At 47.5% G+C, this 21,313-nt stretch overlaps 1 protein-coding gene across 1 annotated transcript in view; it reads left to right on the plus strand.

Moving 5' to 3' along the window:
• Positions 1-332: 332 nt before the first annotated feature.
• The window catches only part of WASF2 (WASP family member 2), a 32,695-nt gene continuing 11,714 nt past the window's right edge, over positions 333-21,313 (plus strand). Inside the window, exons 1-3 of the mRNA XM_030464252.1 lie at positions 333-439; positions 17,094-17,247; positions 21,130-21,264. Of these exons, the coding sequence (XP_030320112.1) occupies positions 17,118-17,247; positions 21,130-21,264 (265 nt within the window). The 5' untranslated portion in view covers positions 333-439; positions 17,094-17,117. The remainder of the gene's footprint in view (positions 440-17,093; positions 17,248-21,129; positions 21,265-21,313) is intronic.

Here is a 21,313-nt window from a genome sequence, read left to right on the forward strand (position 1 = left end):
ATACCGAGCTCCGACACTCGTACCCATATTTTGGGAACGTCTCGACGGCTCTTGGTGTCGCGATTCTCCTCTCTGGCTCGGGAATCTGTCCCAAAACCTCGCGTGGATCGCCCCCATCCACCCCCTCCCAATGGTACGTTCCTCCCTGTTTACTCTCTTTGCGCGGCCGGCTTGGGTGGGGTTCTTCTGCTGCTCCGGTTTCGTACGCAAGTGGCGTAGGACGGCTTTGATAGACATGTGGAACGAACCAATCGCGTGGCAGCATCCTCGGCCGGGCAGCCAATAGCGTTGCGGACCGGCGGCCGGGAGGAGGCGGGGCTCGGCTCAGTCAGGGCAGGGAGGGGGAAGTGTGGAATGGCGGACGGCCGGGCTGGCCCGCCCTGGTGGTAGGGAGCCGAGGGGGCCTGGAGGGGAGCGGAGGGGACAGCAGCCGAGAGGGGTGAGTACGAGAGAGGCGAACGGAGACTTCTCGGGCTTCCCAGGTCCTTTCTTCCCGGCGGGAGAGAAGTGGAGGCTCTGGGGTGGGCCGCTAGGCCCTTGGTAAAGAGTGAGGTGTGGGGCTGAGGCGGGCGCCGCTTCCTGCCCCGGAGTGAGGCCCCGGCTGGGCCGGGCGCTGGTACCCCCGGTTTGGGGGTGTTTGAGGAGGAGGAAATAAATGGCTTAATCTCTGGTTTGACACTTGGCTACCAGCCCCTCCCAGGGGTTCAGGGCAGGGTGTGTGTCCAGGGTTGGGGCTGTGCTGGCAGGAGGGGCTGAGGTGAAGGGAGAGAGCTGGTCTGCCCGGGAGGGAAGAGAGGGATGGGTGTTGGGATAAGGAAATACCGGTCTGCCGGACCTTCCCGAGGCCTTGGCGGTGACTTCTGTCCTGGGGCCGTTACAGAGCTCAGATTTAGCGGGGTGTGGTTTGGAGGGTGCTGCAGGGTCCCCTCTAAAGGAAGAGACAGGGGTGCTGTGCCCCAAAGGGGGGGTCCCTCCCTTTCCAGGCTAGTTGCAGCCTTTGCTGTCAGGGTTTGACATCAGTGCTTGTGCAAAGGCGTGGGTCTCTGTGTACAAAGTCTGTCTGTCAGTGCCAGGCAGCTGCCCTTCCTGGTGCAAGGTCTGGGGATTGCATTTGAGGAGCGTTGCTGTGAAAGCAACTTCTCCATCCTGGCTGTCTTCCTGCCTCCTGAGGGGGTGCAAGGCTTCAGTTTGTCTTTAAGATGGGTGCAAGCCCCTCGACTATCAACTGTGGGCACACAAAATGTACAACTACTCGGGTGTGATGGTGTGGGTGCTGCAGCATGCTTTGGGAAGTGTTTTCCCCAAGAATAAATCCCTAGGGGCTCTCTGAGGAAGGAAGCTTTGGAGGGTGTAACGGGATATGGTTGGGTAGTTTGGTCAAAGGCACTGACCTGCTGGTGACCTCAGGCCACGTTTCTTCCAGAGAAGAAATAAGTTGTTAGGGAATGTCCTTGGGGTTGTACCAGCTCCGGGTTTGCATTAGGGTTACTTCTTTGGGGCACAAATAGCTCAGGTCTTTTGGAAAAAAGTGAAGAGATTGTAACTCCTTCCTCTATTATTTGACCTCAAGGACCTGTCTGTAGTAGGATTAATTTTTTTCCTGCCAGAAGTTCCATATTTGTCTTATTTTCAGGAGTAGCAGCAGCAGAACTGGGCTCCTCTACCTAGATGAGGGCAATAGTGGAGATGTGTTAATGCCAGGAGTGAAAGTCTTTCAGCACTGCAGATCTTGGTGGCCAGGAAATTCTATTAATAATGACCAAAAAAACCCCTTTTATTCAGTAGATGTGCTGCAGGCAGGGTAAGAATTGATGGAGCCCTTTGTAACCCTCAGGACTTTTCCTTCCCAAAGACTTTTGAGATGGCAAAGTTGAAATTTAAGATGTGAGGAGCCAGCAGGGTGTGTGTGCCTGTGCTTCCCTGTGACAGGGCTGCTGCCAAATATTATTTTATGGGAAATACAGAAGTCTGGAGGCTTGGACACACGAGGAAGGGGAAGAGTTAGGTTTTCCATCCCTTTTAAACAGCTGCAGAATCAGTTGCTCCCAAGTGCTGCAGGAATTTCCAGTGCTGTGTTGCGACGTTTTTTCGTTCCCATTTGCCCCTTATTGACCTTGGGCTGCTTTTTGTCATAGAAACCAGAGTTTAATCCCAAACTTGGTTAAAAACAAACCAAAGTTCATGTCTGCTCTCTGAAAACACAGTGTGTTGGTAGAGTGACTTTGAAAATCCACTTGCAATCCACCAAGGACAAGATTTATCCAGGAACCAGGGTGGAGCAGACCAGGCTCTCCAGTTCTGTGCCTTTTTAGGTTGTTGGGGTTTTTTTTGTTGTTGTTGTTTTTGGTTTGGTTTTGGGTTTTTTTGTTTTTAAAGGATTGTGCTTGAAAACATGAAGTTTGGGTGAGAACCCTGGACTCAAGACCCACTGAATGCTGATTTTTGGTCAAGCTGCAGTTGTCAATATTATCCCTGGGTGGGTTGGTGACCGTGGGGATCAAACACAGGATTTCTACCTCCCACAGCATCAATTTCTACTGAAATTCTTGTTTGGGGTGAGGACAGGGTTTACCAGCTCCTCCTGGAGCCTCACTGTGCTAAATGAGTATGGGTTGTAAGAGCTTCCAGGGGTGAGCTGATTGGAAACGTTTCCCTTAGCACAGTGCATTTTCACTGCTTTTAAAAAGAAATGTGGTACTTGCTAGCAGACAGATAAAAAGAGTTTAAAAGCAAATGGCCCCAAATTCCACCCTTTTTATTTAGAAAAAAAACCCAAAACCAACAAAACAACCCTCCAACCTTCTGATGCTTCATGCCTGTCAGGCTCTTTCCTTTTCAGATAAAGCCTTTCCTGCTGATCAGGTTTTTCCAAGTTGCTTCACAGTGACATTAACAAGACCCCTGCTTCATGGCATGGCTCCCAGCCCCCCAAAAACCCTGGGGTGCAGCAGTGCCATGTCCCTGCCTGAGCTCACCTCCTCCTTCCTCACTTCAGCTTCTGCCCAGGCTGCATTCCTGACAAATCTTTCAAGCTCTGGTTTTACAGAACTATGCTGGGGGTGGGTAGGAAGGAGGCTGGAGGCTACAGGAAGAAAAAACCCAAAAAGATGACAAAAAAGAAATCTGGTGTGTTTCTGGCTATTTTATTTTGTCTGAGTCCTGTTTGAAATGTGTTGTGAGGTGAGTGGCTTGCTGAGGAAGGGGAGAGGCTGGAACTGGGAGCCTGATGTCTTTAAAGTTCTCACTACTGGGGTTTGAAGTACTGAGTTAATAGTAAGGTTCTTTTTAAGCCAAGGATAAAACTGGTTTCCCTCTGAATAATCTGACAGGGTGAACAGAAATGGTGTATTTTCCAAGCTCCAGCTCTGGAGGTATTTGTGAGCTGTGATTCATTATAAAGAACACAACCTTTATGATAACTCCCAACCCAGTTTCTCGGCATGCTTTGAATATATCTCATTCTTCAGGGCTGGTCTAGGAAAAGTTGATTTCATTCACAAAGCTTAGATAATCGTGTCGTGTGGGTGGAGGGGTTAAAACTTCAGTGATTGCCTCATATGTGTAGAGTTACAGCAGCAAATCCACCTCCTGGGTTTTCTTTTATTTATTTTTGTGTGTGTGTGGTGATAGAAGAACAAAGAAGGTTGTTGGGCTTAATGCTTCCCCAAAATCAGGTTGGTTTTCTTTGACAGCCTGGAATAAGGAAGATTTCAACAAGTGTAAGACCTGGCTTGAATCTCTCTGGATAGTTTCTGTCTGGGGGTTTTCTGGACTCAAAACTTTTAATAATTTGAAATGTGAGGTTTCTGTTGCTGCTGGGTTTGATGAGAATACTTAGCCCTTGGTCATTCAGCTGAGCAAAACAGCCCAGGAGAAGGATTGAGCAGTAATTGCTTTTGTCCTGCATAAAGGTCCTGCTGGCCCCATAACAGGACACCAGCACCCAGCAAAAAACACACCCCAAGAGCTTCTGGGGATTAAACCAGCCAGAATTGGGCTGGGGGCTCCGTGCTTGCCTTGCTCCTTTATTCTGTTTGTAAGTGAACTCGGGGCAAAAAGCATGGGAGACAAAGCAGAAGTGACACTTCCACTGGGCAGAAATCTAAGAAACCCAAATGTGACAATTTTTCCAGCCTGTCTCATGGCGTGTGATAGATTTCAGCAACTTGGGATGTGGTTAAGATAACCTCTTACTCCACCTGGATGTGGAATAAGAAATGCTGCATTTGAGTATTCTCCCTGCTCCAGGAGAACTCTTTGAGATTGGGCCCTTAGTGCAGGGTCACCATTTATTTAAATAGTTTAGGTATTTATAAACACTGGGTTTAAAAAAAGGCATGTGGAAATGGCTGCTGGGTAATAAGCAAATGACTTGCTCAGAACAGAACCACCCTGATGACTTTCACTTCCTTTGTATTTTTGCTGCTCTTGTGTCATAAAAAGAAAACACGGAGGCTTTTTGAGGAAGGGAGGCTGCTGGTGCAGACCTGGCTGTGGGGGGTGATCAGACTCAGCCCTGATTCTGAGTGATATCCATTTTGGTCTGCAGGATTTATATACATTTTTATATATACATATATATTTTTTAATTATTATTATTTCCTGCCTGGGAGGCAGCAGGGGGGAGTTCCCCTCCCAGCAGAACTGAAACGTGAACTTCCACCTTATTTTGTTGAGCAAGGCTCACAGTGGCAGCGTGAAGCCTTAAGCACATTCTCCATCCCCAGCTGGCCCTCCCTGCAGTAATGGGCCTGGGAAGAAGTTCCTCTGGATCCTCCCCTAATTCTTGAAATTGTAGGAAGCAGCTTCCTGGTATTTATATTGCTGCTAGAGAACTGGTGGAGCACAGACACCTCTCCAGAGTGCTGTGGGGAAGAGATTGAAAGGAGCTGGAATCTCACTTGGACTCCCACAGCTGGGGTCAGTGGTGACCTGCTCTGCTCCTCCAGCACCTTCTGGGCTGTCTCCTCTTCCCAAGCGGTCTCCCAGCCCTGTTTTGGGGAGAAGAGGTGGTTTAAAGGGTGCTGTGATGCTAGGAGAGGAGGAAGGGAGATGCTTCTGAAGCAGCAGCAGCAGTTATATATACATTTGTTCTTGAGGGCTTGAATTTCTGCCTGGGAGGCTGTTGCTGTGCCACTGCTTTGGAGGAGCTGCTCTGAGCTCACTGCTTCCCTGTTGTCTTGGTGCTTTTGGTTCTCCCACGTTGCTGCTGTGGTGCAGAGTCAAGAATGGGACGGGCAGCACGCAGAGAGCTGTCTGCTGAAAAGAATTTGTTCTTGCTGGTGCCATAAATCAAACCTAGACCATGAGGTTATTGTTTTGGTTTCTGCTGAAAGTGCTCAGTAAGAGCTGAGAGCTTCTCTGCTGCTGGCTGAAGCAGCCAGATAACCTCCTTCTCAGAAGGTGCTTGTTTAAAATGAATGATGAAGCCTTCGTTTGAACAACTCCTTTATGAAGCAAAGACAAACACAGATTTTGAGATTAAAGTCTCCTAATTGTAAAGCGAAGGGCATGAAAGGAAGCATCTTTTCACCTAGATTATGATAAATGTGGGGCTTGCTGCCTTGGGATTTCGTGGCTGCTGGCTGTTCAGATGAGTTCAGAACCCAATGAGACCAGTTTCTGGGTGTGAAATCCAGACAGGACAATGGAATGCTGGAGTGTTTGTTCCCGCATGGTCGTAAGGTGCGATGGGATGCTGCAGTGGGGAAAAGGACAGCAGGGAGAAGTGTGTCTCTTCTTGCTTCTTCTCCTGCTCTTCTCTTCCTGCAGCTGATACCAGACCCCAGATGGGATGGAGCATGCTGCTTTCTCTGGAGGTTTGGATGACCCAGCGTGGCTATTCTTAAATCCTATGGCTTAAGGTTTCTTGTCCTGCTTGTTCGTTCAGGTTTCCGATGATGCTGCAGAGCAACCTGCCTCTTCCCAGCCTCCATTTCTCCCCGCTCGTAAAACTGGGCTAATGACTCTGACCTTTTGTTTGTAAAGCAAAAGGAAAAAAGATCAACAAAATACTGGAGCTTATTTACTATCATTACTGAGCTGATGAGCAATGCCACTTTGCGGTACTTCAAAGAGGCTTCGCTTACAAGATGCTGGAAATCCCTCGAGAGAGAAAATGTTTCAGATGGAAAAGGAGAAGGGGGACTGTTCCATTCTCATCTCCTAAGTGTGTTCTGCTGCAAGGCAGGGAAGTGATGTCTCCAGCCATCTCCCTGCCCAGCTGGGCTATTGAAAATCACCGCTGACAATCTTTTGCTTTTTCCCCTTAATAGCCACACAAACTGGTGTCACTGCTCACCCAGGAGCCAGTTCTGCATAAATTGTTCCCATGCTGGGGAGTTTTGCAAAGTACTTTGTTTGACCTATTGTATTACCACTAATAAGATTGAATGTGGTTTTAATTTCTCATTTCCTCTTTCACTGGATGCCCTTTTCCTACTTCTTAGAGCCTTACTTCAAGTCTCTCTATAGCAAAGCCTTTTGGTGGTGGCTCAAAGAATGAACGATGCTTTGCTTTCAGACAGCTCCGCACTGGAGGGCTTTAAGTGGCATTCAGAGGAGGCTATCAGCCACAATATCTGATGTATTGCTGGAGCTGTGGTTCATGCATGGAGTGCAAAAAATGGGATTTAATTGGGAGGGAGGGGGAATAGCAGCCCTGGCTGAATGGATGGGTGAAAGTTCCCCGACCACCCCTTAGCCCAGCAAATAGTTGGTTGAGTGCTTGCCGGAGCGGAAGCAAATTCCTTTTCAGACACCCTGCTTTTGTGCACCATAAGAAAAAGCACACACACTCTTCTGGTTTTGGCCTTGCAGCTGCAAAAAAAAAAAAAAAAAAAAAAAAAAAGGGGGGGGGGGGAAGAGAGAACCATGCACACACCCAGATCCTGTTCTTTCAATACCGACAGCTGCTGAGCCGATCCTTTGCTGGAGGAAAACATGGAGCTGTAAACACAGCTTGTGTCAAACCTTTACCTTCTGTCTAGGGCATCATGAAATAACTGGCCACTTCCCTTTTGGAGGCTAAATGAAAAACACGTGTAATTAACTTCTACAGAATTGCTTTTTTGGGTTGCTATTGAGGCTTCCATGTTGTATCAAGGATCTAGGGGTCTGGCTTCACATGAGAGGTTTCCATAAAGCAGCTTATTATAGACCTTGTGGTGAGCTTTGATAGAAAGACTCGTATCTTTAGCATCCCTAATAGGGGCTAATCTCTCCCAAAAATATCAATTCAATAAAGTGATGGTTTTGAGCACTCTTGAGCTAGTTTGGGATGGTCCAGAGCCTGGAGTCTGTGCTGTAGATTACATAAGGTGAGATCACTGCTGGGCTCTGTGCAAAATGGAAACAACTGCAGCTGAAAAAGAGTATTTTTCTGACTGTCCCAAGGAGATTACACAGGCAGCTGTCACCACATCCAAGCTGAAATCTGACCCTGCTCTGTCAGTCCAGGGGGGGCTGATTGAAACAGTGGGGCCTTGCTGAAGTCTGCCTGGAAGGTCCTTCAATCCTGCTGGCTGCACGGATGGAGAAAGTGAGTCCAAGGATTGTCATGCTGCTGAGCAAAACCAGAAGACTTTCTACTCACAGCTTCCTGCAGCTCTGCCTGCAAATCCCAAATGGCAGCCCAGGATCATGCGCTGTGCCCCTAGGTTGCACAGATGGCTTATGCATGCATGCACAAAAAAAAAAACCCCAAAATAAACCAGATTTGGTGTTTCTGTGGGGTCTCCTCACTGGGGGAGCTGAGTAGTCCCAGACATGGAGCAGAGCCCTTTTCCCCAGCCCTGGTTCTCTTCCCACCCTGGGACAGAGCAAACTGTGGGTGTGGGGAAGGAGTTCTGCCTGGAAAACCCCAAATACTTGGTGGCTTTTGGTACTGGAGGGGTGGAGGTCTACCTGCTCTCTAGAGTTAGCAGTATTACCCATCTGACTTTTTTTTTTTTTTTTTTTTAATGTGCATCTTTTTTATTCTCTTTCCCCCTTTGCAGTACAGAACTTGTTATTTTGACTTTATTAAGACCCTGTTCGTAAACCATTTGCATTCAGATGCTCAAGGCTGTCCTTTTGTTTTTTGTGTTTGACAAAAATCCCAGCAGATGTAACACTTCTGGAAAATAGCAGGGAGTCAATGTCTTTTTATTTTTCCTCCTCGTGTCAAAGGTTAAGTTAAAATATTAATGCTACAAAGATTCATTTAAGATAGTAAAACTGTTCAGGCAAGAATACATGTACATATTGTAATTACTTCCTTTTTCTTACAATTAAAGTAATTGGATTATATTTAATGAGCTATTTACATTTAATAATTAAGAAAAGACTTATCTTTTCAGTATTCCCCAAGTGCAGCAGAAGGGTGGGGGCACTCAGAGCTGTGATATAATTATCTAGGCGTGAGTTGAAACTGAAAGAGCAGTTGAGCTGTATAGAAAACACTTGGAAACTGGTTTGTTCCTACTCTTGCCTTAGTCAAAATAGTTCAGTGTGTGTTAAAGGAGGGGAGGCTGAGCTTAAGCTGCAAATGAGATGAGTTTATTTGCTGAAATGGAAGGTTAAAAACTGTGCAAGCTTCAGGAACAGCCATTTAGGGAAAAAAAAAAAAAAAAGAGAAAAGACCACACCCTCTCTTTTCATCTTAATTGCTGAGAATGAAAACGTGCTGATGTCTTGTGAGCATCGTGCTTTGCACCCAGTGCTTTGTCAGTGCTAACAGGCACAGGCCTTTCCTCTTGCTGGAGGATAGTGTGAAGAAGAGGAAGAAAAACATTGCTCTCCTCATTAGCAGAATTCAGCCTGGGAATGAGCCATCCAGCCAGGTTTGCTGTTGGCAGAAGTTGGGCTGTGGTTCTGCACTGGCTTCCCCACAGAAGTGGGGTGAGGCTCAGGTGAAGCTGTTGGGAGTCATGGTGCTTGTCTTGCCACCTAAATTACCTTCTTCTAAGTCAAGACCTTTTTTCATAGAATTTAGAATGGTTTGGGGTGGAAGGGACTTTAAAGCTCATCCAGTTCCAGCCCTCTGCCATGGGCAGGGACACCTCCCACTAGACCTGGCTGCTCAAGGCCACATCCAACCTGACCTTTAACAGGGATGGAGCTTCCACAGCTTCCTTGGGCAGCCAACCTGTTGCAGTGTCTCACCACCCTCAAATTAAAGAATTTCTTCCTAATGTCCAACCTCAGTCTCCACTCTTCCAAGTTTTAACCCATTTCCCCTTGTCCTCTCCCTACACCCCTGTGTCCAAAGCCCTCCCCCAACTTTCTTGTAGCCCCTTCAGATCTTGGAAGCTCACCTGGGAGCCTCCTCTTCTCCAGGCTGAACAACCCCAACCCCTCAGCCTGGCTTCACAGAGGAGATTCTCCAGCCCTCCAGGAGGTTCTCCAGAGAGCATTTGAGTGGCACCTCTGTTCCAGGAGCTCTGGGTCCTTCAGGTTGTTGGAGACCTCCTGCCCATGGCTGATACCTCCCTATGAGCAGGCATCTCTCCATGTGCTCCTAAAATATTTGAGAACCCATAGTGAGTTTTCTGTGCCAGTGTACACCAAAGCTACCTGTTGATTAAAGCTGGTGACACTGCTCTGGATTGTCACTGGCTTTGGATCCTTCCCAAAATCATACCTGGGTTTAACAGAAAGCATTCTGTTCCCTTTGCTGCTCCTGTTTCCTTGGAAGCAACAAAGCCAGAGCTCCTCTGGCACTGAAGGAGCTCTGCCTCTCTCCTGATGTACATCCTCACGGCAAAGACCTTGAAAACCTTTCTGTTTCAGAGCTTTCATTCCTGTTTAATCAATAGTTCTGTATTCTGAGAATCAAATCCCTGTGACAGCTCTCTTTAATTGAACTAAACTGCCTTTCTCTTGTCACATCTCTTCTAGAGTTTTATTTAAATGCATTTGTTCTGCCTGTATCCTAGTCAGGCATTGATAGGAACACCAGGTGACCCTCTTTGTTTAACTTGTTTTTCAGCTAAATGATTGGAAACATTAATTAGGGCAATGGTGTGGAGGGTTTTTTTTTAGAATTAAGGAAAAAAAAAAAAGGTCTAGGTCACACTATTTGCATTCTGCAGAAGCTGAGAGGAATCTGTGTGTTCCCCTTAGTGACACCCCCAGCCTTCCACCCCCAGCTTGATTTCTGCCAGCAGCTTTGAGCCAATTCCTCTCCAGGAGAGCAGCCTGGCATTTATTCCAGCAAGATCATCTTCAGTAAAGCTGATAACAAAAGTTTAAAAGGAAGAGCCAAATTTTCAGTCACACCTGTGCAATCCCCTTGAGGGCAGTAAATGATGACGATAATGCATGAGCCAGACAAAAAACCACAGAAAATAGCTTTCTCTGCCTCTTTTGCATTTTTCAGAGCCAGCAGACTGGAGAGGGGAAAGAAAAAGAATAAAAGGAAAGAGGGGAAAAAAAAAAAAAAAGAGTATTTTTACTCTGGGAACGGAGCAGGCTGGATGTTTGTTGTCTCAAGGACTCCACAGTGTGCTGTACAATGCTTGGTTGTGCTGTGAGCTCAGGGCTGATGTTTCCTCCTGCTGGAACAGCACTGCTCCTGCTCCATGCTCTTGCCCAAACCCTTCTTTCATAATGCTGGCAGATCCTATCTGCAAAAAACCTCTCGAGGTGGGGATTGGATTATGGAGACAGGGGTTATGGTTGGGTGGTTTGTTTGGTTTGTTTTTTTTTTTTGTTCTGATCATCTTAAGCCTGTTCTTCTGAAAGCCTCTTGGTTTTTGGTAGATCCAGGAAAGCTTTTGTGCAACGGTGGGTGAAAACACACCCTGTGCTTTTTCCTCTTGGAGGCTGAGTTTTGGGGGACAGTGTTTTCCCTGGTGCCCGGGGGGGGAGTTTTACCCCAGTAAAACTCCAGTAGCTTCTGGGGAGAGGAGACCACTGTGAAAGGAAGGAGCCCTGCAGCTGCCCTTCACTGCTGAGTCCTGCTTGGCTGCTGCAGGCTGGGTTGGTAATGACATGATTTTTTTCTTGGGGGGGCTGGGGGGAATGAATACTTGTTACAGCTGGCAGGATGGAGTAGTTTGTGGCATCACATGGCAGTTTGCTCTATAATTTCACTCCCTATTGCTTGGATGCAGCACTGATTGCTAGGTCTCTGAGTGTGGAACTGTAGCATTTCTGATTGCTGCATCCCACTTCTCTGTGGCTGCATTGTGAGCTTGGATACAGCCCTGAGCACTCAGCAGAGCCTTCTGCTGAATTTTATGTTGGGTTTTTTTTTTTTCCCCCTTAGTTCTCCATGTGTGTGTGTGTGGCTGCTGCTTCCCTTTCTGCTAATCTTTGGGGGTTACATAAAAGCCAGTCTCTTTCTGGCCATTACAGCTACATGGGGGAGTAGTTGCTGCTGAGAGAAGCTTGAAATTTGAAGCAGAGTTGTCACAGACATTAGAAAGAACAGTCAGTCTGCTTTGGCAAGCTACTGAGTTAAGTCTCATTTCATACTGATGGGAATTTCAGATCTGATTATCTCCTTCCTCCCTCATTCCCAAACCTGCTGGTGTGTCTAATCCCCCGACGGGTACTCCTGAAGGCTGCTCTCCAAGGAGCTTAGCTGAAGGCTTGGTCTCCTTGACTATGCTGCTTGTTTGTGTCCAGGCAGAGGATTTTATGAGCCCTGCTGAGGGCAGGGTGATTGGTCACCCTGATGTTCTTGAAAAAGCAAGCTGCATTTCCCTCCCCTTCCCCAAAACCCTGCTCTGCCCTCCTTAGGTGCTTTGTGCTACACCAGACACTATGACAGATGATAGCACTGCTGGGGTCCAGATTTATTTGCAGATGGTCCCTGATCTAAGAGGTTGTGTGTCACATTGAGTGGGGAATTACCCAGGTGACTCCCAGTAATGCTATGCTGGCTGGGCAGATACCAGGGAGAAGAACCTTGCCAGATCTTTCCCTCCAACTCTCCTCGTTATTTACAGCTCTTTGTGTGCATTGCACATGCACAGCTCACCTTGGAGTCCTTCTCCTCTGCACCACCGTGTTGCCTGTGCTATCTGCTGCTGTGCACACACAAAAAAAGAAGAGGTTGGTTCCTCTCTTGCTGTGCAGTGCTGTTTTCTGCTCGGATCCAAACTGCTTGTTAAGGAGTATTTGCTCCGAGTTGCTGTTTTCAGTTGACACAACTCATGTTGGAAAGCAAATACTCAATCCCAAAATGCCCCTGTATTGCTTCTCAGTACTTGCAATCAAAGTCTGTCTCCTTTATTGTTGGGAACAATTGTCCAATTTTCCTGTGCCAGCCCTATTTATTAAAAATAGTCAATAAGACACAGCTTTGTGCGAGGGGTTTCTAGGCTGGCAGTTCTTGTTTGAAACAAACCAATTGTACTTGATTCTCATCCAGGGCTGGGATTCCTGAGTGATCTGCTCCAGCAGAGCTCATGGGGAGAGTGGTCGATGACTTGCTGAGAAGAAGTCTTGGAGCAGCACACTTACCTTCAATTTACATCCTGCTTTGCTCAAAGGGCTGGATTTAGAAAGCCAAAAAGTGCAAATTGCATTTTCCCTGCTTTTTTTTCTTTTTTTTTTCCTCCTCCCCTTTATGGGCCAGCATTGGTCTTGTTCCCTGGTGCCCCAGGGAGTGGGGCAGAAGTGGGAATCCACTTCAGAACTGGTCAGCAGGGTGTTCAAGGTGAGGATTGTTGTGGAGGAGCAGGATGTCAGAGCAACAGCCCCATGAAGACACTCCACACGTGGATCCTGGAGAAACAGGAGGCATCTTGAGAGCAAGCAGAGGGTAGGAAGGGTGATGCCAAGCACAAGCCTGGTGAATCCTGGAAAAAGAGATAACAGTTGTGGCTGGAAGTTTGGTAGGAATGTAGGAGGGGTGAGCTCAGCTTCCAGGGCTTTTGTCATGCTCAGCAAACTTTTTCTGGGCCGGCGCGGGGCTGTGGAGCGGGCCAGGGCTCAGCAACGTCTGCGTAAGCATTTTGGGAGAGGGGAAAATATGAGGAATTCTGGCAATGCCCGGCTGGAGGTGGGGCAGCATGCAGTGGGGAGGCGAGGGGAACAGAGCTTAGGGGCAAAGCTGGGCTTTGCAGATGGTTTAGCTTTTAGTCACTGCCATCAGAACAAGGCTTGGAGCCTTCTTTGATTCAAGCTGTGACTTGGAGGCTTCAGAGGAAATGTTTGCAGTGAGCAGGTAGGAAGGTTCTGATTCAAATGAGAGAGAAAGTCATTTGTTACCATAACAAAAGCCCTTCTTGTTTTTAAGAAGGTGTGAAGGCAGTTGGGAGGATGAGTATTTTGAACATTAGTTGATGTAGCACTGCTTGTGGATTTGGTTTTCCTTACAGCTCTCCCAACCACCAAAGATCACTTCACTTAGCCAGTGCTGTGTTTCAGTTTGATGCCTTTCTTTCTTTCCTATGTTCATCAGAAATCTGTTGCAGACACTTTTCTCAGTGGTAATTCCCTTTTAACATACTCCCTCTCTTCTCCCTTTGCAGCAGGATGGGGACAGGTCCTCTGTGCCCATGGTGTGCTGTTCTTACAGCTTCTTAAAGCCATCATCTGCACCCCAAACTCAACTCCCAAACCAAATCTCATCCTCAACATTAATAAGCAGGTGGAAATGCTTATCTTTGCCCTAAAAATAAGGATTTTTTTGGCCTTGCAATTCATTTAACTCGCTTCTGAATGGTAGGATTTAGTTCTAATGTATGGTCTGTGGTAGTGACGTGACAGTGACTAATGCCTGATCACCAGTCTGGTGAGCTGGGGTGGAAAACTGCTGTGCTGTCATGCCCTGACCACTGAAAGTAAAGAGGTTCTGGATGGCCCTTGCTGGTTGCATGCTGTCAATCAGCTTCTTAATGATTCTCTTAAAGAATAAAAGCCAGGGCCTCCTGGAAAGCTTTTTTAGGTCTCTCCCTTCCTTGTTTCATTTACTGTGTCTCTTCCCTACCCCCAGCCTTGTCCTGTCCACAGTGCTTTACTTCCTTCTGCTCCTTTCATACCTTGTCTCTTCTCACACTTGATTTTCTGCCCCTCCCGACTGCTGCTTTTGAAAGCCACCACTTATTTTCCAATCCAGACTATTAATCTTTGTCCCACCTCCTTGTGAGGCATGAAGGTTTTACAGGAACCCATTAGCTGTTATCTCTGTACCTCCTTCTCCCGAGGCTCAAGGGGAAACCCGAGGTGTCTTCTTGAGGGGACAGCGACTCCTCTTTTTGTTAATGTTGCCACCAAGCTCTGCTTCTAGGTCCCAGGTTTCCTATCTGCCTGCCTCCACCCTAACAAAAACATCAGGAACCTTGAAGCTCCTTGTCCTTCCTCTCAGAGGAGAGGAAATTTCACTGTAAAATGCTTCTTATCACCAAGGCTGCTGGGAGAGCAGAAGGGTGGTTGTCCACAGCCCATCCTGTCCTCCCTGCCTCCACCATCTCCGGTGCTCCGTGGCCTTAATTTCTTTTAGTTTGCTTGCTGCTTGCTGGATCCTGATGGGGGTTTGGAGCAGCAGCAGAGCCCTCCCTATTGCCTTGGGAAGGAGCCCTGCTGCTGTCCCTCCTTGCAGAGAGGGCTGGCGTTGCCATCACGAGGGTGAAAGTCTGAATTCTGCAGTGGAGTGTGGCAAGGCAGTGCTGGGAGGGTGGGGGTGGCTGGCAGGATGAGCCAGGCTATAAAGGCAGTGTTTTTCTTAGCCCTTATCACTGCTGTCTTGCACCAGTGCAAATTCATAATGTTCCTGTGCTGTACCATTGTTATTTAAAAAAAAAAAAAATTAAATAAATCAAATTTCACCACTGCTCTTCGCTTTTAGATTCAGAACATGCCTCAAAGGCAAACACTTTGGGGAGTGCTGTGTATCGACAACATATTCTTTGTTTGTTTGTGAGTGTTTGGGGCACTGCTCTGTTTTCTACCCCATGCCTGCAGAGATGAGTGCTACCTGCATCTCTCTGACCTGGCTCCCTGTCATCTTTTTTGGTTTGGTTTGAATTTTTTGCTGTGCACACTCACATCTCTTCTCCCCCTGCCTGCCCCTTGCAGGCTTGTTTTCCCTCTTGCTGTTTTCCTTCTGTCTGTCCTGCATCTTGGAATCTTTCCAGCTGGGTTTGGTGGATGGGGCTGTCCACTCAGGCTCTGCACATCCCACTGCCTGTGCTCCCTGGCCGAGCCCTGGGGAAGGATGGAGGGGGGGGGGGGGAGGAATGAAAAAGCTGGATGCAGGCAGCCTGCAAATTCCTTGTTTATTGAGAGCTGCTGGTGGTGCAGACTGCAGTCTGGGGGGAGCTGGGAAAGTTTGTCTGGCATAAAGCACTAAAGCTGACAAAAGATCGTAGGGCTTGGGCTGTAATCGATAAAACACGGGGTATTTAGAAGCGAAGGTCAGAGTCCTGCCTTAGTTCACCCTGTTCTTTAAATATCCCAGCAGTTACTGATGGCTGCTGCAGTGCTTGCACACAGTGAAGAACAACACAGGCTTCAGTCCTCGGGAGATTCTCTGCTTTTATTTGTTAGGGTGCAGCTCTCCCTCCCCTCTCCTGTGAGGTGTAAGGTTTTGGGGAGCCTTTTCTTTGCAGGCCACCAGCACCTGGAATCCCTCAGGTCGAGGAGTTGCAAAATGGCAACCTCACATCTGCTTATCTGGGAGAGATCCCTGTGCCCGGTGTGCTGCTGCTCTTGAACTCCTCTGCCTTAATGGGTCAAATTTAGCAATTCAAAATCTGGCTTGTGAGGTAATTAGGAGGGATAATGCCCACTTCTTCCTCTTAACACCCTGATAGAAAAGCATCCAGGAAGGACTCCTGGACCTCAAAGATAAGCTGCCAGCTGCCACAGAGACTATCAAAGGGTGGCTCAAAGTCAAGAGCAAACAGCTGATTTTTTATGGTTCTTGGGTTTTTGCTGTTGGTGACAGGAAGCCATGTTCCCCAAGCTGTTAGCTTCCTGTTTTATTTTTACACCCAGTTCAAGCAGATCTGCATGCCTATCACAGGGGAGTTGGCTGCTTCTCTTGGGCTGTTCCTCAGCTGACCTAGAAAAGTGATTCTTTCCCCTTCTAAATTAATCAAGAAGTGGGGATGTATTTGCTTTCACTTAGTCCTAAAGACTTCAGGCATGTATCCTGCTCCTTCTTCAGAGCTCTTTACACCCAGCGTCTCCTCTCTCCTGGAGGTGGATGATAGGAGGAGGAGCCATTTGTTGCTTCAACATTGCTGCCTCTTTTAGCAAAGGAGAATTTTGTTAGTTCAAGGTACTGACCTGCACATAAAAGCATTCTCTGTCTCAAGCATAACTTCCGGGCAGTTATGTTTTCTTCTTTTCATATTTTTTTTGTCGTTAATGAAAGAACTGGAAGTTTGTCCCGACTCTTGTACAATCTTGACTTGATTCTCAGCTCACACTCTTAGTCCCTGCATCCTGCTTAGAGCTCCTTCAACGTTAAACTGCCCTAGCATGAAAACAATGGTCCAGTGTAAACCTCAGCCCCGGGGGATTTCCCAAGGGAAGAAGGGTGCAGCCTGCAGGATAAGGAACAGTCACCAGAAAGTTTCCTGGTCAGCTGCAAGCACTTCCTGTTGTTGCAGTCTGCTCCAGGAGGGAGGCACCACGCATGCTTTTGGCGGGTTGGAAAAAGCTGAAGTTTTGGTTGCTGGTTTTGTTTGGTTGGTTGGTTTGTTTTGTTTTTTTTTAAATCTCCCATCTTCACCCTCTCGGTTTAAGCAACCCCAAGTTTAAAATCTTTCAGAAGAAGAGCTGTGAAGAGACGCCGTGCGTGAGCGTGGGAGGAAGGAGAGTGCTGAGGGGATGGGGAGGAAGGGAGGAACGGCTGCAGTGATGCCAGCAGCACCTTGCGTGGGGGAGAAGATGTCTCTTGCCATCTCTGCCTCTCTACCTGAGCTGCTGGGGCTCTGCTGTCACTGCAAGTCACAGAACAGCAGGATCTTTATTTCTGAGGAACCAGTTTTATAAGGGTGGGGAGCGAGAAAGGGGAGGGGGGCAAAGAAGGCTTATAAATAAAGCCATTTGAGAGCAGGAAAACCGAACACCACGGCTCTGGTGTGCCTGGAATTTGCGGTTGAGTAATCCTTTCCTGTTTCTTTTTTGGGTTGTTTTTCATCTTTCAGAACAGTGCCTGAAGCAGGTCCACCATGCCGTTAGTAACGAGGAACATTGAGCCAAGGCACCTGTGCCGTCAGACGTTGCCGAGCGTTCCAAGCGAGCTGGAATGCATGACCAACATCACCCTGGCAAATGTCATTCGACAGCTGGGCAGCCTGAGTGAGTACCATGGCGAGCCTGCGCGTTGCCCTCAGGAGTCGCTACTGCTCTTTATTTAGCTCCCTTTTTACTCTCATGTTCCTATTTCTCCCCCATCTGCCTTCCCTGGGTAATGCTAAATTTATTTTTTTTTTTTCCCCTCAAGAAACCCAACGTTAGTTTTGTATCCCTGGTCCCACTCGCTTTCCCAGCTGATAGAAAATGGGGAGGGGGCGTGCGTGTGCGTGCGTGGGTGTGTGTGTGTGTGTGTGTGTGTGTGTGTGTGAGAGGCTGCAGCCAAACTGCAGATGGAAGGATGGAGCACAACTCGGGCTTGGAAAATGGGAGGCTCTCCCAGCAGCCAGGATCTTGTGTCGGAGAATGTGGCTGTAATTGCACACACTACTAAATGGAGCTTGACTGGGTTGGATCTACACTGTGGCAGTAGCCTTCTTTTTAATGAAAGGTAATTAAAACGCGCACGCAGAAGCTGCCTGGTTGCCCCTGCTGTTTGTTGCATTGCAAGACTCCCAAGTCCCCAGGCTGAGCCAAGCTTTGCCTCTGGAGTGTTGGGGGTTTGGGGCTGCTCACTGCAACAGCAGCAGTGATGCCTAGCTCAGCTCTCCAGTGGGTTGACTGATGGCCTTGTAGAGGCTGGAGGGGAAAACGGGGGCCTACGTGCTGTAGGAGAAACAAAGAGTTAATTGTGGTCTCTCTGGGATGGCTCCTTACTTTGTTGAAATGCTCTGGATTCTGATTAGCCACCTCTGCCCTTGAAGCAAGACTTTGATAATCAAATTAATCCATTGTTCAGCTTCTGGGTGGTGGCGTCTGCAAAGCACTTCTGCTTGCTCTGCAAAGCCAAGCCCCTTGTCTTCCACCACAGCATGACTGTGGCAGGGAAAGTTTGTGAGCAAAATCTCTCTTTTTTTTTTTTTTCTTCTTTTTTTTTTTTTCCAGCAGTGAAAACCATAGCTGTCACTAAAATCTGGGCCCACGTTTGCTGCCAGTCAGTACCACATTCTGTTGGGCTGTAGAAATGTCAGCGTGCAGGCAAGACCAAGCTCTGCTGACGTTCAGCTGGCCCTTGGTGTTCATTTATTAGGTCTGGTAGCCAAGGTGGTTGTGGAGTGTGAGGAAAATCCATCTCCTGCATGTGAAATGATGAGGAAGAAGGCAGCAAAGCTCTGCAAAGCTTGGCTGCTGAGAAAGTTAATCCCAGTCCAAAGGCACGCAGTGGGTTAGTGTGACAGAGCCGTGCTGAGATCCTGCAGGTTTAGACCTTGAGGTGTTCAAAGCTTCTCTGCTTCTGCCTCATCAGAGAGAGTTGGAAGCCAAATTGCAGCCTGGGTTCTTTGTTAGGAAGGTCCCTGGGGAGCTGGGTGCTGCCAGACCAATCGTGGATACCTGGAGGGGAAACACTGGAGAGGTGGCTCCTCTTGCTGACACTTGCGTGTTTGTCTGTCAGAGGGGAGGAAACGCTGAGCTCTGGCTCTTCCCCACTTCCCCAGGGTCAGCAGGATTTTAAATGAAGCAATATTTAGTCTGCAACAGAACGCTTGTGCCCAAATGACCAAATTCCTGCCCCCTTCCCCCCTTTCTCTCTCTTCTAAAAAATAAATCCGCCCCGTCCTCGTATTAGGGGAACGTAAAGCAGGTTCAGTGGGCTGTGACAGCCCTGTCAAGTGAATAATCAGCCATGCCTAGTGCACCACAGTCTCTTTACAAAGATGCAAACATAAATCTTGTCAAACTTTCATATTCCAGTGAGTTTACCCTTCGTTACTATCACAGCTGGTAGCACTTTGTATAAGTCGGCTCTGCCTTTCTCTGTGATTTTATAGAATCCACAAGCTAAAGATGGAAAGACCTATTAAATCACGTCTGTCTTCCTGCCAGTGCATGACAAAGATAATTCTGATTGTAAGCTGCACTTTTGCAGTCAGAGTAACTAAACCAAAAAATTAATCTCTGTTTTTACCTCACCTAAAAGTATACACAAAACACAGAGTGGAGCGTGAGGGGCTGGAGGAAAGCTCTGTACGAGTGAACTTAGGCAGGGGAACATGAACCATCCCTTTTCTCCTTCCAGGGTCAATACCAGTGTATGCAATGCTGCTTATATATTATTTTATGCTTGAAACATACTACTCAGAACTGCAAACCAAAGACTTATGTTTTTTCCCCCTAGTGCTTGTTGCAGTTCCTTGTGAAATTCAGAAATCTTTTTCAGTTCTCACTGAAGTAGAAACCAAATTTTAACTTGTCTTTTTTTGAGCTGCTGGGAGGTGTCAAGTTATCCCCTCAGTCTGGTCAAACAAGAGAGCTGGTCTTGTGCTGGTGTTGGACATGAGGAGTGTTTCCTGAAACTTGGCTGTAGCAACCTGGCCTTTAGGTCTCCAGAAATCAAAATCCTTCTCATGAGTTTGAAGAAAGCTGGTTGGGCTCAGAAATGGAGTACATGTGAAGTCTGTGTTGTCTAGGAGAGGGGAAGGAGGAGGTCAGTTGAAGTTAACTTCCAGCAGTTGCTTTCTACAAACACTTCAGGCTGGCTTTGCCACCAGAAGGGGTGGAGGAGGAGGTTGATTTTTAACCAGGCTGGTTCCCTGTGCTTGGCAGTGTAAGGAGTGGATGGGAGTATGAACAAGTAGCTGATATGTTGGGTTAGATAGCTGAAAGTATTTGTGCAGCTGGGCTTTGGGGGATGCCCTCACATTGCCTTGTGGAAGGAGTGTTTGTCTTTCTGATGTGACTCATTGCAGACAACCAGATTTTCCCAAATTGCTGTTAAAGTTAGGCTTCCAACTGGTTATCCTTTCCTGAATGTCGGAGAGAATCTTCAGGAGTAACAGATTCCAGAACAAACTGTTGACCATATGATGATGCACTTCAAAACCAGACTGCTTGTTGGGAGCAGCCTTGTACTCAACAGTCGTGGCTGGAAATGTTTCCCATCAGTGGGAACTCCACGGGCCTGTGTCTGCTGTCAGTGCCAAGACTCTTCTGATCAGCCTTGTCCATGGTGTGGTTAGGGCTCCCTGGCTTGAATTAGCTCTGAGAACAGAACAAAAAGACTCCACTCGTTGTAAGTTTGTGCTTTTCTTCCAGTTCTCCCCTCTCTGTCTACCTGTGGCCTTGTTGACTGTGGAGGTTTTAAATTCTTAAGTGCCATCTTTTTGTTAGGCTTGTAAATGGTGCAGTGAGCTCCTGATCCAAGCCCCTGGGCACTCTTGCAGTCCAAATGATGGTTGCTGTTTGTCATAGCAGCCCACTGGGCAATCCAAGCTGTTGCAGAGAGATCTCTGAGAACTTCTCCTTTGGTTTTGATTTAGGATAAACGTGCGTGCATCAATTTTTCAGACACTGCCACCTGAAGGAACAAAAGGGTCAGTGCTTTCGTCTGTGGTTACAGCTCAGGCTTTAGGATCAAGGACTGGGTCTGCTCTCTAGTTCCAGAGTACTTTGAGCTTGTAAATATGTGCCAGTTACCCTGGAGGCAGGCCTGCTGGAGAGTGGGAGCCTTTGAGATTCTCCAGAGCAATAAAAATCTAACTGCATTTGCATGTCTAATAAACAAACCAGCAGAGAATCTTAAAGGACCTACAGACCCATCCAGATTCCAGACCAGTATAGTGTTGTCAGCCCTCTTTATTTCACTGCTTTAATAATGACATGAAAGTATGTCTTGATTGTTTCTTTATTGCTTGAAGATGCTTTGGAAATGTCAGGTTTTGGTGGAACAGAGTTTTTTTCTTCCTGGATGTTAAACTCAACCCTGACAAACTTGAAAAGAAGCGTGGGTCGTTCTTTATTAATTCCTTCTTTCTTCAAGAAAACAAACTAGGAGACTGGATCTGGTCTTCTGTGGCTCACAAGGGTAATGTGGACACTTTAATATTCCAGGTAAATTTGCAGAAGACATATTTGGAGAGTTGTTTACTCAAGCCAAGACCTTTGCCTCCCGGGTGAGCGTTCTAGTCGAGAGAGTTGACCGCTTGCAAGTCAAAGTCACTCAGCTGGATCCCAAAGAGGAAGAAGGTAATGGAGTGGAGCACAGTCCTTGCAGACCAAGCATGGTAAAGGTTCT

The sequence above is a fragment of the Calypte anna genome, chromosome 23 (assembly GCF_003957555.1).
Source record: "Calypte anna isolate BGI_N300 chromosome 23, bCalAnn1_v1.p, whole genome shotgun sequence".
Taxonomy (NCBI): Eukaryota; Metazoa; Chordata; class Aves; order Apodiformes; family Trochilidae; genus Calypte; species Calypte anna.